The following is a 15,112-nucleotide window of genomic DNA, read 5'->3' on the forward strand; positions in this document are numbered from 1 at the left end:
TGTTCGCGGGGGGCTCGGTTGGGTGACGGTGCGGTCGCGGTTCCCGGGTAAACGTGTCGGGGGGTGGTTTGGGTGCTTCGTTGCTCAAAGTCCAGCTGCGAGGCCGATAGCTGCTGAGGGACAGCCTGTCTCCCAGATAACACCAGTTTCTGCGGTGGCTTTCCCCAGCAGGTACAGTGCTGTCGGGCTGCCCTGCTCTCCTGTCAACGGCTTTCTCGAGAAAGCAGGACCAAAGAATTAAAAGGGAAATAAAATTGGAAGAGAACTGAAAGAGACAAAAACGTGAATACGGTCAGAGCTGGTTTCTGTCCTAGCCCATGCCTAGGCTGTTACCCTGAGCTCGGTTGTGCTGCAGCACCTGGTGTGACTTCTGTTCGCTTTCCTGCTCTTTCACTTGAATATTTTGCCTTTTGTACTTGCCAGAAGGTTGAGGAGGCTTTTAGGAGGTCAGTGGGATGCACAGACACTGTTTTCCATGACCTAACCTATGTTTGATACCACAGTTGTTAATGGATTCTCAGAGTATTGCAGATTTCATTTTATCTTTGGTACTGGGCTGTATGTGGATGAACCTTTACACAGCCTGTGATTTTACTGCTATTTCCAAGTAAGCGGTCTGCTTCTGTACTGATCTGAATTATTTCTGTGGCTCAGTTGTTCAGCAATAGTAAATATTATGTGAGCAGTTACAAACCACAACTAGATGTTTTCTAATCCAGGAAGGAAGGTGCCTAGTCTGAAGGAATACGGCTCTATTTTTAACTGAATGGACTGAATTCGTAAAGAGGAATAGCTACCAATTTGGTCAAAGGAAGCAAGCTTTTTATAAACCTATTAATTTCTCTTCATAATCTTACTAAAATGGTCACAATGAAAATGTAGTGCTGATCTATTTTGACCTGCTTGTGATTTTTTTGTTTTGTTTTGTTTTTGCTCTTGAAAACAAAGAGCCTAGAAAAGATAAACATTGCTTCAGTATCTGAATATGTAACCCCCTTTAATGTGTACTGCTGCTGGTTTTGTGGAGTTGTCCCCACCTTGTTGCAGTTTCTCATATGCTGTTATTTGTGGCTTATTTGGTCTAAATGGCCTCTCCTGTGCTGGAAAGCCTGAGGAAAAAAAAGATACAAAAAGGCATAATGTGCTTTTAAGCTGGTAAAAGGAAGTATGAGGCCTTTTGAGCTGAATAAAGGAAATGCACTTCCTGAAAAGACTGAAAAATCCAGATCTTTGAGGCTATTGTCAGTGCCTGCTGGTTTTTACTGATGCTTACAAGAATGATTCATTCAGCAGATGGGAATCAAGAATAAGGCAGGATTTGAAAAGTGCTTTTCTCCAGTTTTGGGGTATGAGCTTGCTGTGATACCAGACAAATGCCATACAGATACATGCAATAGATTTGGGGTTTTATAATTTGTTTTTCTGAGTTGGGTTTGCATGTGAAGACAAAGCATTAAGAACCCTCGGATTTTGCTCCTCCTTTCTCTCCCAAATATGATCATCTCTTAATTCTGGAATCACTATGAAGCATATAGTATCTGCTCCTTAGAAATGAATAGGAACTTGAGATCAGGGGTGTCTCACAAAGAATGGATTAGTCCATATGTTTAATGTTTTAAATATTTGAAGTGTTTCAAGATCAGAGTTCAAGTAGTGTAAAGGGAAGGCGTGAGTTTCTTCTCTCCTGTTTTAAATCGTCATGTCTTTCCCAATACCCCTTTTCTACTTCTACTGGTTATGTGCTCATCAAAAAATGTTGTTTGTGTGCCATGAAACTAATAATAAACCTTGGACTTCCTTGACCTCAAGTGATTCTTGAGCTTTAAGAATGTGTTTAAGTTGTGAAAATGAATTCAAAACTCTAGTGCAAAAGCATTCTGCTTTCCTGGCTGGCTGCAGGGAGTTATTCGTCTGCTAATTTCAGAAATTTCGAATTCTGATATTGAAGGAGTTAATATTTTATATTGGATATCTTGGATTGTCAGTATCTTAAATGGAGAGTTACTTATGTGTTCTTGGGAGACAACACTGCATATCCCTAATTAAATTATTCTGGTTTCACTGGAGTTCCTATGAAAGAATACATGAGAGATTTGTTAGAAAATCAAAATGCTTCACTTAAAGCTGTTTCTAGTAAATTGCAGTCCACTTCAGTGGGACATTATCAGACAAATAACCTTAATGGTTGTGTTCTAGAGAGCCTTTGCTTAGGAGGAAAGAGCCTCTGAACGCTGTGTGTCAAGTTTCCACTTTTAGGCAGGTGAGCCTGTATTCCTCACAATTATCTTTTTTCAGAAGAGGGAAACTGGACCTGTAGATAGGAGGAAAAACAATGACCCTGTGTTGCAGTATTCATGTGGCAGGAAACAAAAAGCATCCGTTGTTGGTGATGGTATTGGGTTCATTTGTTTATTTATCTTTAAGAGAGAACAGAACAGTTTTTGTCTCTAGACTGTCAGTAAGTCTGCAGCCAAATTCTTCTGCCTTTATCTTGCGATGTCATTTGTTTATGTAACTACAGGAGTCTATGATTTTTTTAACTACATGTGTCAAAATTGTTTTTCCTGGTTTTGACAAGCACTCTGGTGTAGTGTATCCCAAAGCATCTGTTTTCAAGCTTCAGGTCAGTTTCTTAAGGATATAAACATGAATGTGTGGAAAAACTCAAGGGAAGCCTTGGCTGGAATTACTGCCCTGTTCAACCCCTCTTTAAATGACCCTTCCTCTAATGTTGATCCTGATAATGCTTATAGATAGTGTTGTAAAGAGGCACAGGGCAGTAACAGGAGCTTTGCTGAAGATGCCGTCTGTGGGCAGTGACCTGCACACACGTGCTCCAGCGCTTGCTGCCTGGCTCTGGCAGCCTGCTGCCGCTGGTACCTTGCAGAAAGGAGAGGGGCAGGCGTGTCCAGCATCAGCAAAGTGAGATACTGGGGTGTTTCCAGATCCTTTTCTTTAAGGTAGAGGTAAATTCTAACTCCTCTCTTCCCAAAACCCACTCCTGGTGGTGGTGGTGGTGTTATTAGTATAAACACGAGGGGATGGGTAAATATTGCTGATGGTGGTGTTTGGGTGGAAGAAAAGCAAGTTCCAGCTGTTGTGGGAGGCCAGGAAAGCTTTCTGTTCAACAGCCATGTTACTAACCTTTTTTGTTATTGTTTTGAATTAAATAACCAGAATTGAAGTATTTATTAAAAAACAAAACAAACATGTTTGAAGTGTTTTGCAGTTGTGAAGTTTTCAGAAACCTGCTGCTTGTCTGTTTTGCCAGTCTAAAGTGACCGCACAGGTGGACGAATATTTGCATCGTTCCTGTGCTTCCACAAACAAGGGGGAATAAAAACCCAACCCTTTGCCTAGATAACAGAGAAAGGATAGCTTCGTTAGTGTCTTTGTCTTCTGCTTTACTGCTAAGAACGCCGTTGCTAAATTAGTGAGAATAAGAGGTTCTAATAATAAATGGACTTTCTGAAGTGTTTGTTCATAATTCTGTCTGAAATCCAATGTTACCCCAGGCTCTGTTGTGACTGTTTCAGAAAGATTCTATATCTTTTCCTTTTGATTTAGATGTATTTAGTAGCAAAAAAAAAAAAAAAAAAAAAAGTAGTCCTCTAGTGGATAATAGAAGGTCCCATTAGCAAGCTGCCTTCAATTATTTATAGATTTTTAGATGATGATAATATATAGAAATTTGGAGCAACTGAAATAATAAAGCTAATACTGAGGATAAGCTTATTCCTTTGAGTTCTTTAGTTTTGGGTGGTTGTTTTTTTTCTTTTATTTCGAACTTCTCGTGAGACTTCCAAGGTACCACCATGGCCTTTGGAGAAATGTAATAATATTCTAGATGTAATCGGTGAAAGGTTTCCCATGATTTGGAATTTATGGAGTTGAGCAAGGGCAGTCTAATCCTGGTCACTCAACTGAGCCAACAGATACTTTTATTTTTAAATATTTTCCTAACTTGGAAGCAGAACAGAGTAAACTGAATGTTCCATCTGCGGAGAATGCTGAGATGGTCTTCAGCAGCTGGTGAAGACCTCTGCGGACTGGACAACAAAATTGTTTTCCAAATTTCTGCAAGCCTGTGTATATGACTATAATGTCATTATCCTCTTGGAGATGAGAGCAAGGTGTCGTTTGTCATTGGCAAAAGAATTGCCATTTTTTAACAATGTCTTAATTCTGGTGGAATTATTCATTTGCTAACAACCATTTATTCCCAGTGTCTGTGAATGAAATTTGTGGTTTTCTTGATCCTTGTATTAGTAACAGCTCAAACTGTTTATAGACATTGACACAATTTGGAGAGACATCATGACACTGTGTTATTTTATCAATGCTGTTAAATTTTCATGTACCAGTTTAGGAAAAAAAAAGGTGTTCTTGACTGATTTATTAAGTGATTTGTAAACCAAGTGTCTTATCCCAGAAATCTCGAACTGCTTACTCAAACGATAAGATTATGGTTGGGATTTTTGTGTTATTTGTCTGGTTTTCCCTGGTTTGGGATTGACCAATGTTTTATGGATGTCATAAAAAGAGGATTAGTTTTTATACAAGTGTAGCTAACAAAGCTGCTCTCAGTTCTGAACATACAGACATGTTCTGTGTTTGTTGTGAAACTGTTCCTGGCTTGTTGGATACCGGACTAATTGTCAATGCATAGTTTTATAATAGTCTGGAGTAAACTGGAATTTATTAGTGAAAGAGAATCACCTTTGTGTGATGGCAGGCTGTGCTGGGATAACATGCCTGGTACTGCAGCTGGAGCGAGCTTTGCCTGTCTGGTTGCATGTAAATGTGTACTCTCTTTTGGAGGTTTTTATACACAGATTTAAATTGTGTCGTTTCACAGAAACAGCTCAAGTGTTTGGTTGTTCAGAATAGTTAAATGCAATGTTTGTATTGCCAAATTCTTCCAAAACTTTCTCAGGTTTCATCATAGTTGGTTTGACTTGCATAGGCTGTGTTTGGTGTGATTGTTAGGTAATGTTTGAAAATTCTTAGAGAAAAAGGTGCAGTGTTGATGGTAAGCCTCTTGGAATTTTTCCTCTTCAGAGTTAACCATTAGAGTGTCCTTTCATCCCTGGGTAGCTTGGATTTTACAGACAGAAGATAGGATTAGCCCCAAAGAAAAACTGAGCCATCTAATGCTCTAAACACAGATATTGCTTGCTGTAGGAATTGAAAAGTCAATGTTGGTTTATTCCAAGGTGTTATAGAACTGGAGTATTGCTGTAGTTTCAAGAACTTCTTAAAAGAAGTTGCCAGCTATGGTGAAGTCCATGTCTCAAGAGTAATTGGAATCCATATTATGTAATTTAAATAGGAAAGAGTTCATTCTTCATCTATCCAAGCTGTAAGATGAGAGGGGATCTGACTTCTGTATATGCTAAGATAACCATCCGCTGTGACAGGCGGTCACAGAAATTTATTTAACATTTCTGTTAAGAGAACTCATCTAGGAGAACTTACAATTCAAGTAACAGTTCCTTTTAACATGTCTGTACTTATAATTTTGAACACTACTAGGTTAGAGGTATTTCTTCACGACACTCAAAAGAGATGGTTTATTCCCTTTCCTGAAAACACCTCTTAATTATTCAACAGGTTCATGAACCACCCAGCTCCAGCAAACAGCCGCTACAAACCCACTTGCTATGAACATGCTGCTAACTGTTACACACATGCAGTAAGTATATTTCTTTTTTTTTTTAACCCAGATGTTTCAGTAAATTATTGTGGGTTTACATAGCTAAATGCTTACCTTTGCCTGAGTTTATTCATAATTACAACCTCTCTGGTTGTGCTATATAAGCTTTAGCTATAACAGTCCAGAAAATGGAGCGTCAATTAGAGGGCTCGTGATCACTAGTCCCTGTTCTGAATCCCTAGGAGCTCCAAATGCTTCATAAGATTCCTTCTCACCAGAGGAAGTTACATGTCTTTAACTAGGTGTTCTTCCTCTGTCCCAGTCAAAGGATGACTCGGTAAGGTGAACGTGGGCCTGTACTAGTTAATCTTGCAAGGCAGATTTCCCAGTACTGTGCTGATATAATATTGTACAAATCGTATACTGCAAGAGTAAGAAAGATTTATTCATGTTAGAAGTGGAAGGCTTCGTAAGACTGTCCTGTGGGTATTAGCTAGAACTGGAATGGCTTAGTTATGATAATTAATGTCTATGAATTGATTCTTCGAGAAATCTGCTGTTTTGAAAGCGGCACTGCCGATGCTGACAGCCCTTCTGGAAAACCCAGCCTGTCCTTATTTTCATAATGTAAGGACTCATACTAGATATGGGTATCTGATATATACAAAATAAGGAAGCCGTCCCTTTTTTTTTTAGTAATTGAAAAGTTTAATTGGCTGTCTGCCATTTTGAAAAGGACTTAAATATTTGTGTGTTTATTTTTAAGCTAGCATTTGCTCTTTAATAAAAGCAGCCTGTGCTTCTCCTCAATCCCTTGTTTAACTCCAAACATCTGAAGTATGTTTGACTTTGTCCTCAGTCTCTTATCTCCAGTGTGTCTGAGTGAGCTACAAATACAAGTGCTCAAGGTAGTGCATGGGACTCCTCAGCTCTAGAAGAAGCTTTATTCTTAAAGATGCTGTGTGTATATTTTATAAATCACCAACATACAGCTCTGTGGTGTTGGTAAAAACAGAATTACCTTCGTTTACGTGTAGAAAAGCTAAGTGAAGCTTATGTGGGTTTAAGACAAGGGTCTTGTCCAGCAATATGTAAATAAATGCATATTTGTCTAGAGAACGAAGCAACATTCTGTTGGTTAATACAGATATGTAGCTATCTCATAATCCTTGTACAAATCTTGTTTACTCTGGCCAAAAAGTTAGATTTCAAAATATCTGGCAGAAGTTGCCGTGCTCCTTAGCAATTCTAGCCTTCGTCTAGTTGAAAAACAGGCATGTCGTACTCCTGCCTGTTAGCAGGAGGTTACAGCCGAGATGTCGTATCAGTATTTTCTGATATGCTGCGGTTTCTGGTGAAGCTGTGTAATCGCTTTCTGAACAGTCAAGCTGTGTACTAAACCTACGATGGATTGCTCACGGCTTGGGGATATGCAACGTTAGTGCACCTTTGGAAAAAAATTGTGTTGTATAAAAGAGGGATTGTTACTCCTTAAATATATTGTATGGAATATTAATCAAAACTTAAAGCCTTGAAATAGGAATCTAATCTGGGAAGGCAGAGTGGGTTAAACAGAAGAAGCTGGGGTGGGATGCTTGCTTCTCCTCTGTGTTAGTAAATGTTAGATAGGCAAGTGGTTGAGTCTTTGCTGCTAGATTACAGCATGAGTTTTCAATTAGTCACTGGTGTAATTTCTACAGAAGAGTTTAGCAATGGTTCTCCATGTATTTTTTTCAAAGCTTTATTGATAATTCAGAAAGTAGTCAGCTTGTGTTTTATGAGCATGGCCATACTCCTCAGTGGGTATCCCATCTCTTTTTTGATTTAAAAATACATAGCAGTCAGTTTAGGCAACTGTTTAAAAAAAAAAATATTAAAAAACCCCACAACAACAACAACAAGTGGGGATACAATCACATGTGTAGCTTTTTGTTACAATACTTAAAAAGTAACTTTGTGTAGTGTAGTAAGTATCTTCACATTTCTAACTAGTAAGTCTATTTAAAATGTCTTGACTTTTTTTTAGCTTTAAATGAAGCACTGACTTGGCTTTAGACACTAGGAGACAGGAAGGGCAGCTAAGCGGTTGAATGCAGAGACAGAAAAGCTGCTCTCTGTTTAGAAGAACAGGAAGGAAACAGTGTATGAGAGAAGCAGGAGTCGTAAGAATTTGAGCTGTAAGGTAAGCTAAATCTGAGGGGAGGGATGGCTCTTTCATCGTGAAACTTTCTAGTGTACACAAGATTTATCAGACAAAAGACACGCTCTTTTGTATTCAAACCTCAGAATTTAGACACAACTTTCTTTATGCTGCTCTAAAAGTTTCTTCCAACTGCCTTAAAAGGAGGAATTCTTTTTAGAATAAGTTGTAGTCTCCATTCCAGTCTTGGTTTGTGCAGTGCATGGAAAAAAAGAAAAAAGTATAAATATTTCAAAAATGAGGCTTGGAGCTTTTAGCAGGGTATTTGGGCGTGGGAGAAGGGGTCATCAAAATTTCAGGAAGGCTCTTGTGATGAGCATGCCTCCGTTCTCCCTGACTGGTCTTAGCCCTTTCCCTGCTCTCTCCATTGCACTAGCAAAGTTGCAAGTAGGCTTCCTGCTCCATGATGGTTTGTAACTTCATGCTCTCTATTTGTTCTGGCAATTCTCTAGAACGCTTAGTGACACATGCCTGCTGTCTTGTTCTGTAAATCTCTCTACCAGCCCCATTTCTGATGTAGCAAGTTATTAATGAACTTGCTAAAATTGGTAAACTGAAGCATCACAGCTTGATATTCATTTGGAAGTTGTACTTCAGGATGAAATAAGCAAAGCTTTTTTGTGACTTGTGGCTAGTTTTATTACTGGGAATGTTGGCAACTTAGAAATGCAATGTCACTGCTGTAAAATGACACAGCACAGTCACACATTCTGTTAGTTCTTTGACTACTTTTTTGGTAAATATCCCTTCTTTTAAAGGATTGATTGATTGCTTCTGTATTCTGTCAAATGCAGTTCTTGTGCTAGAGATTTTTTTTAAAATTAACATGGGAAAATGTGCCTTGTTTTGTTGAGTGGAGTGTTATATTTCTTTTGTAAGATGGATGTTAGATACAACGAAGTCCATTGTATCATGTTATCTGGTATGGCATTAGTATCTAAAGAACTTTCACCCAGTTGGCTGGAACAGCAGGGTATCGTCTCTGGATTTTTGTCTTTAATCTGGCTATCTTTGGTCAGAAAAAAAACAATAAAACATCTCTTGTTTAGTCTATCTGTTCCCATGATGCATATCAGGCACAGAGGGGAAAGTGTTTCCAAACAGAAAAAACAATAAATCCTTCTCATGTTAGTATAGTGCTGTTCCTGTGAGATGTAGAATTGTTCTGCAGAGCCAGGACAAGGCAGAGAACAGATTAATTCAGTTCTTCATCCATGTACTCATTTGTGGCTTATTCTTCATTCTAAAGGTGCAAAGAAAAAGGTGGTAAGAGAATTGCTTATTTTTTTTAACCCTGCAACTTTAATTACTAGAAAATGTGATTGGCCGCAAACTCTGTCCTATTTGAGCATTGCACATCACAGCTTAACTTGGGAAATGTTTATTTTAGTAGACTAGTAAAAAGCTGTGTTAGAAAGGCAGGTTGTTCTGTGTAATATCTAATTTAGTTTCCCAAAAAGCCTTCCTGTGAAATGGTCTCAAGCAGAGCTCCAGGCAGTATCTCCAAGCAGCTCACATCCAGGCTTTTAGTAGGGAATTAGTGGGATTTGCTGTTTTGCCCAGCACTTGTGTTTGTGATACTTGTGGGTACATAATCCCTCTGAAACCTTCTAGTTCTCTGTCAAGTTTAGCCAAAGCTGAAATTTGCACCAGAAATTGGGAACTGATGAATGTGGATACAGCATAACTGCACAGCTTAACGAAATGCGGCTAAAAAACTATTTCTGGAGCTTAGCATCTTCCTGTCTCCTGCAAAAACTAAATAAAACAACTGCCACATCTAATCAGTTCCTGGCTGTCCTAAGGGCTTCAGCGACACTTTGAGCTGTGTGCCATATGGGGAAAACAGCAGGGACTGATCTCCTGAGGAGTGAAACACTTTAACCTTTCTTGAATTTGGGGGCTGTCCAAGATACATATATGGAAATTTATGGTTTGTGATAGATGAGAAGCCAGACTGGCAGACTATTTTTGGCCTTAGAGTGTATGAGGTCAACTTCCATCGTCTCATTGCAGCACTCGAAAAGTGTTTTCACCTCTGGTCCAAATGCTGTGGGTACTGAAATGCCATAATTTTCATTTCCCTGGCTCTACAGCTTTTGGCACAAAAGTATTACATGTTGCAAAAAAGGAAGAAAATTTAATAGTAATGAAGCTACAGTTGATGTCCTTCAAAAGCCAGAAGTAAAAGCCACTTCCTGTGTGTGTGGGTTTTTTTAACTCTCTGGATTAACCAACTACTTTTCAGTATTCTCTGCATTTTCTGCACTGTAGCTGTGATCAGAGCCTCAATTTCTTCTGGTCTGTACACGGGTAAAGGACAAAGACAGCACAGGCTAGACTCCAAACTATAAAAACCTGAAATGCAAAGCAGAGTTGCTGGATTTGTTTAAACATCAGTTGTTCCTTGCTTTATTGTTTAGCATGTGAGACTTGGGTTAAACTACAAAGAATTTAACATATGAAGCTTACTTATAATTCAAGTGAACCCATTAACATCTTAAGACCCTCTGGAGGGACTGGACGGGAATTTGTTCCGTGTTTCTAGCTGAGAAGGCTGACAAAGATGGGTAGAAACATCTGAGCCAGGAGGTTCTTTTCTTTAAATACTTGTTGGACATGCTTTTCTTTCCCCCACCCCTAGTTTGTTCTTTTCTGAATGAGGCAAAAGGTACATGTTATAATTTGTTCTGGAAAGGATTGTAGTTTTAAATGTATGTGAAGACTGCAGCCCACTTCTTGGCTACTTCATGTGAGCATGCTAATTCCATCGTGATGTTCTAGCAGTGGTTGTTCTGGAAGATCTGAATTAAAGCTGCTTGAGAGGGAGGTGGTAAGGAAAACAGACATGGGTACACTGCATTGAAAGAATATTGTCTTTGTGCATTAAAAATCTAATAATAAATTAGATTTGCAGCTAATTTTTAATTTTCATATCTAAAACCCAAGCTCTCGCAAAGCCTTTGCTTAATTTTCTTGTCTTCTACTTAACAGCGTATTTCTCTAAAACTCAAGCTCTCGCAAAGCCTTTGCTTAGTTTTCTTGTCTTCTACTTAACAGCGTATTTCTAAAAGCTTTATTTTTTCATTCATGATTTAAGTTTATTTTGGTCTGTCCTGTGCTCTGCCTCTATGCAGAAGAGGTGGTTTAGATCCCAGCCTTGAGTAAGATCAAAACCTTTTTTAAAACACAAAGCAGAATGTGAAAATAAAAAGCACTACTAAGACTGAGCAAATTCTTTTGTTTGTCTGTGCCACGGCTAGAGCAGCTGGTAACCTAGCCTGATACCCATGTGAGGAGCAATTTATCACAAACAGGTGTAACCCAGATGTCTGAGGTATTGTCAAAGTCTTGATGCTTGTGTGTCAACATACTGCTAAATTAAAAACTTGTTCTGGTTAGGAGCGTGCCATCAAATGTGGTACATAGGGGTTTATATGGCATAGTGCGGTTTTATCTGCCCTGCTGGTGCTGTGCGGTGGGTTGGCTGCAAGTGAAGACTCAACAATGGGCTTTTGTTTCCTTAGTTCCTCATTGTTCCTGCGATTGTGGGTAGTGCCCTTCTCCACCGGCTGTCTGACGATCGATGGGAAAAGATAACAGCATGGATGTACGGCATGGGGCTCTGCGCGCTCTTCATTGTCTCCACAGTATTCCATATCGTTTCGTGGAAGAAGAGTCACTTAAGGTACAACTATAAGATGTACAACATGATTTATTTTCGTATTATGTGTTGTTTTTCCATTATGTTTCTCAGTCAAAAACATGATTTTACAGAATTCTGGAGTGGTACCTTGTATTGAATCATGAAAAAAACACCCTTGATTCTGTTGGAAGAAATAGTGAGCCAAGCTCATACACAAACTTGAATGTCTGCTGCTTTTTTGCAAGGAAAATATGTGGTTTCCTAGGCCCTAGTGGGTCTTAATCCAGAGGCTGTGTGGGAAAAACCTCATCTAAGTGCATGGTGGATATAATCCCACTGTCCGGGACTATGGCACGCTCAAATACTTTGAAGAACACAGAGTTTGCCAGGGGGATTATAATACAATACACAGTTAACTAGCAGAAAGCCTCTTTGGAAGCAAGGCAGCAGTAGCAGAACTGAGATGTGATTTTTTTTTTTTTTTTTTTTTTTCCCCTTCATTATGACTCCTGTTTAATTCTGGGCCAAAAGTTGGTTTTAAGCAGTAGTCCCTAAATAGTAGCAGTCTTCCCAAAACTTGTCGTGGTGACTTGTTCTCTGTCTCACAGGACAATGGAGCACTGCTTTCACATGTGTGACAGAATGATGATCTATGTCTTTATTGCGGCATCTTATGCACCATGGTAAGAAATCTGAAGCACAGCTTCAAAATTAAAGTTTTTTCCATTGCAAACAATTTGTCCCTTTGGCTTTCCAAAATCTATAGATATCTTCTGAGATGCAGTTGACAATATTCTGCATTGTGAAATGCAATGTGATGTAATCTCCTGAGATTTGCTGAACAGAAAGTAATATTAGAAAACAGTAGAAAGTAATTAATTTATATTTCACATACCCCAGTTTATGCTTCCCTAACATCAGTGCAAACACACCTTCTGCTTCTCTATGTGTAGAGTGTCCAAGTGTTTTCTCCATCATGCCTAAATTATAGATCTGAATATTTAAATATATTTATTTCTTTTTATCAAACGCCACTCCTCTTGTGTCAGTATGGTCCATTAGTTCATCACTTCTGTCTCTTTGAAATCTTTGTACCTCCAGGTTAAACCTACGTGAGCTTGGACCTCTAGCATCTCACATGCGTTGGTTTATTTGGCTGATGGCTGCTGGAGGAACCATTTATGTATTTCTCTACCATGAAAAGTAAGAATTATTATTTGCATTTAACTTAAAACTGAAATGAAAAGGTGAAAAATCACACATTGAAATAAGAGCTTTGAAACAGTGGAAATATGTGATGAGAATGATGTGGACTTATATCTTGTTAGAAGATAATTGTACTCACCCTGTCATAAGATGTCTTCAGGGAGCAAGACCCAATGTTTTTGCTTTGGAGATGATCTACTGAGGTTCTTTTCATATAGGAAAATATAAGTCTTCTCAATGTTTTGTTTTCACTAGTACTTAATGCAAATGAATGCATCTAGGCAGTATTTAGAGAAGGTATTGCCTGCAACTGTACAATGCAGAGATAAATGCTAGCTTTATTTTTGTCATAAAACAATGGTAACCTCTCTGCGTTGAAAGCTTTTTTGAATAGTTTAACAGACCCATGCTAACATAAAATTTGAAGTATGTTTTTTACTGTTCATCCTCTTGTACACCTCCTTAAATGACTCAAATTGTTCCTTTTTAGGTATAAGATTGTTGAACTCTTTTTCTACTTAGCGATGGGATTTTCTCCTGCTCTGGTAGTGACATCCATGGTAAGGAATCGTTACAAACTCGGAAACTTTCCCTTTATAACTAGCTTAAGTTCCAGTGCAGCTCTCTCTTCTGAAAAGATGTTAATTTTAGTCCACTGTAATTGTAAACGTTCTCTGCAGAAGAACCAAATACAGTCGATTCTATTTTGGGTTTATACTTTCCATACAGTGAAATGCTGCCTTGTTTTGGTGAATCTGGGTGGCAGGGTCTACCTAATGATTATTTATTTATAGGTACATATTTTAAGTAACTTTGAATAACCCTCTCTGCTGCTGATATAAATCTGACACCTCTGCAAGGTAATGCCAGTTATGGTACTTAACTGTTCCTGTGAATGCTGGGCTGTACCAAAACCTTGCTGGATGCTTCATCCGACTAGTAGGAGTTACGTTAAACTCATGTTTACATGCAGTAATGTGGTTTTCTTTTTCTTCGTATTTGTCTGCTCTGCTAATGAGCGTGAAGCAAAACATCAGACTTATCTTAATTCTTGAGTTATTCTGCTATTGCTTCTGTAGTGCTACTGAGATGTATTACAGAAATATATTATGTATCTCACAAAGTGTCATCTAAATATTTATATACTGGTTTTTCTCACATGTCCATCTCTCATATCCAAGATATTTGGAGTTACGACAGCCAGCTTTTTTGGGGCAGGGACAGGGGGGACACTTTGTATTTTGTGCGTAGAATACCCTTTCCCTCCTTTACACCCCATCCCTGATCTTTCCTTGTTAATTGACAGAGCAACACCGACGGACTTCAGGAGGTTGCCTGGGGAGGCTTGATCTATTGTCTGGGCGTGGTGTTCTTCAAGAGCGACGGAGTCATTCCCTTTGCCCATGCCATCTGGCACATATTCGTGGCCACAGCCGCTGCTGTTCATTACTATGCCATTTGGAAGTACCTTTACAGAAGTCCTGCAGACCTAATTCGTCACTTATGATATATATGTGTGTATATATATAAAACTATCTGCACTTGGCCTCTGTAACAGTATTATTTGACTTAAGGAATTTGGGGAAATTGTAAAATTGCACAGAAAAACTGCACTGACGTTGGTAGTTCTCTGAACACAATTACTGTGAACTGATGTTGTATGTGTCCTGCAATTGCCCATCGTACGGCAAGTGCTGTAAATAACCAAGATACTGTACTGCAGTACCGAGAGTCCATTCCATGTGAGTAGAGCTGGCTACCTGATGTTTACAAATACATTTTGTATTCTAGTTTAATTTTACAATTTTTAACTACGTGAATTTTTCTAAATTAGTGATTTGAATGGTGAAGTCAGTGCAATAGTGAAAATGTAACTCTTGATTTGAAATTGGTCTCTATCACCTTTCCGCTAGTCATTTGTTAAACATAAATCACAGACAAATAATCTACTTTTACCACCCATTATCTTGGTATAATGTGACTTTTATAGCAAACTTCTGTGTTTTTTGTAAACTTTAAAAGTACATTTATTGAACTGAAAACACAACTGTCATCTATGCAGTTCCTCATGTTGCAAAATCTTGCAAAAAATGGTTACATTCCGCATACTGTACTGACAAGCAAGCATTGTACCTCTTCTGAAGGTTGTGTAATTGTAACGACCATTTTTAAGAACTAAAATCGAAATGTGATTCTGCTGAGTTTTAACATGATGGTGTTCTGCTCATCTGTAGTACCGCTCAAACAGCACCTTAATTTGGCTTTATCTGGGGTGGAAATGAAGTGCTTTGAAAGAAATTAACACAAGTTTCTCCTCGAGATCCCAATTTTCCCGTGTGCTGCCCAGCCAGCAGCAGCTGGGATGAGAGCCGACTGACGAGGGCTGGCAGTGTTGAGGAAGGTG

General features: G+C 38.7%; 1 protein-coding gene across 1 annotated transcript; it reads left to right on the forward strand.

Annotated features, from left to right (window-relative positions):
• Positions 1 to 423: 423 nt before the first annotated feature.
• MMD (monocyte to macrophage differentiation-associated) lies at positions 424 to 14,681 on the forward strand (the record flags this gene model as incomplete). The annotated part of the gene is made up of 7 exons (XM_010072703.1): positions 424 to 446; positions 5,614 to 5,695; positions 11,384 to 11,544; positions 12,111 to 12,185; positions 12,604 to 12,705; positions 13,199 to 13,268; positions 14,015 to 14,681. Coding segments are annotated over 7 exons (714 nt in total), but the record flags the coding sequence as incomplete, so codon positions are not given.
• Between the last annotated feature and the right edge of the window lie 431 nt (positions 14,682 to 15,112).

This window comes from Pterocles gutturalis, unplaced genomic scaffold, assembly GCF_000699245.1.
Source record: "Pterocles gutturalis isolate BGI_N339 unplaced genomic scaffold, ASM69924v1 scaffold26517, whole genome shotgun sequence".
In the NCBI taxonomy this organism is placed as follows: Eukaryota; Metazoa; Chordata; class Aves; order Pterocliformes; family Pteroclidae; genus Pterocles; species Pterocles gutturalis.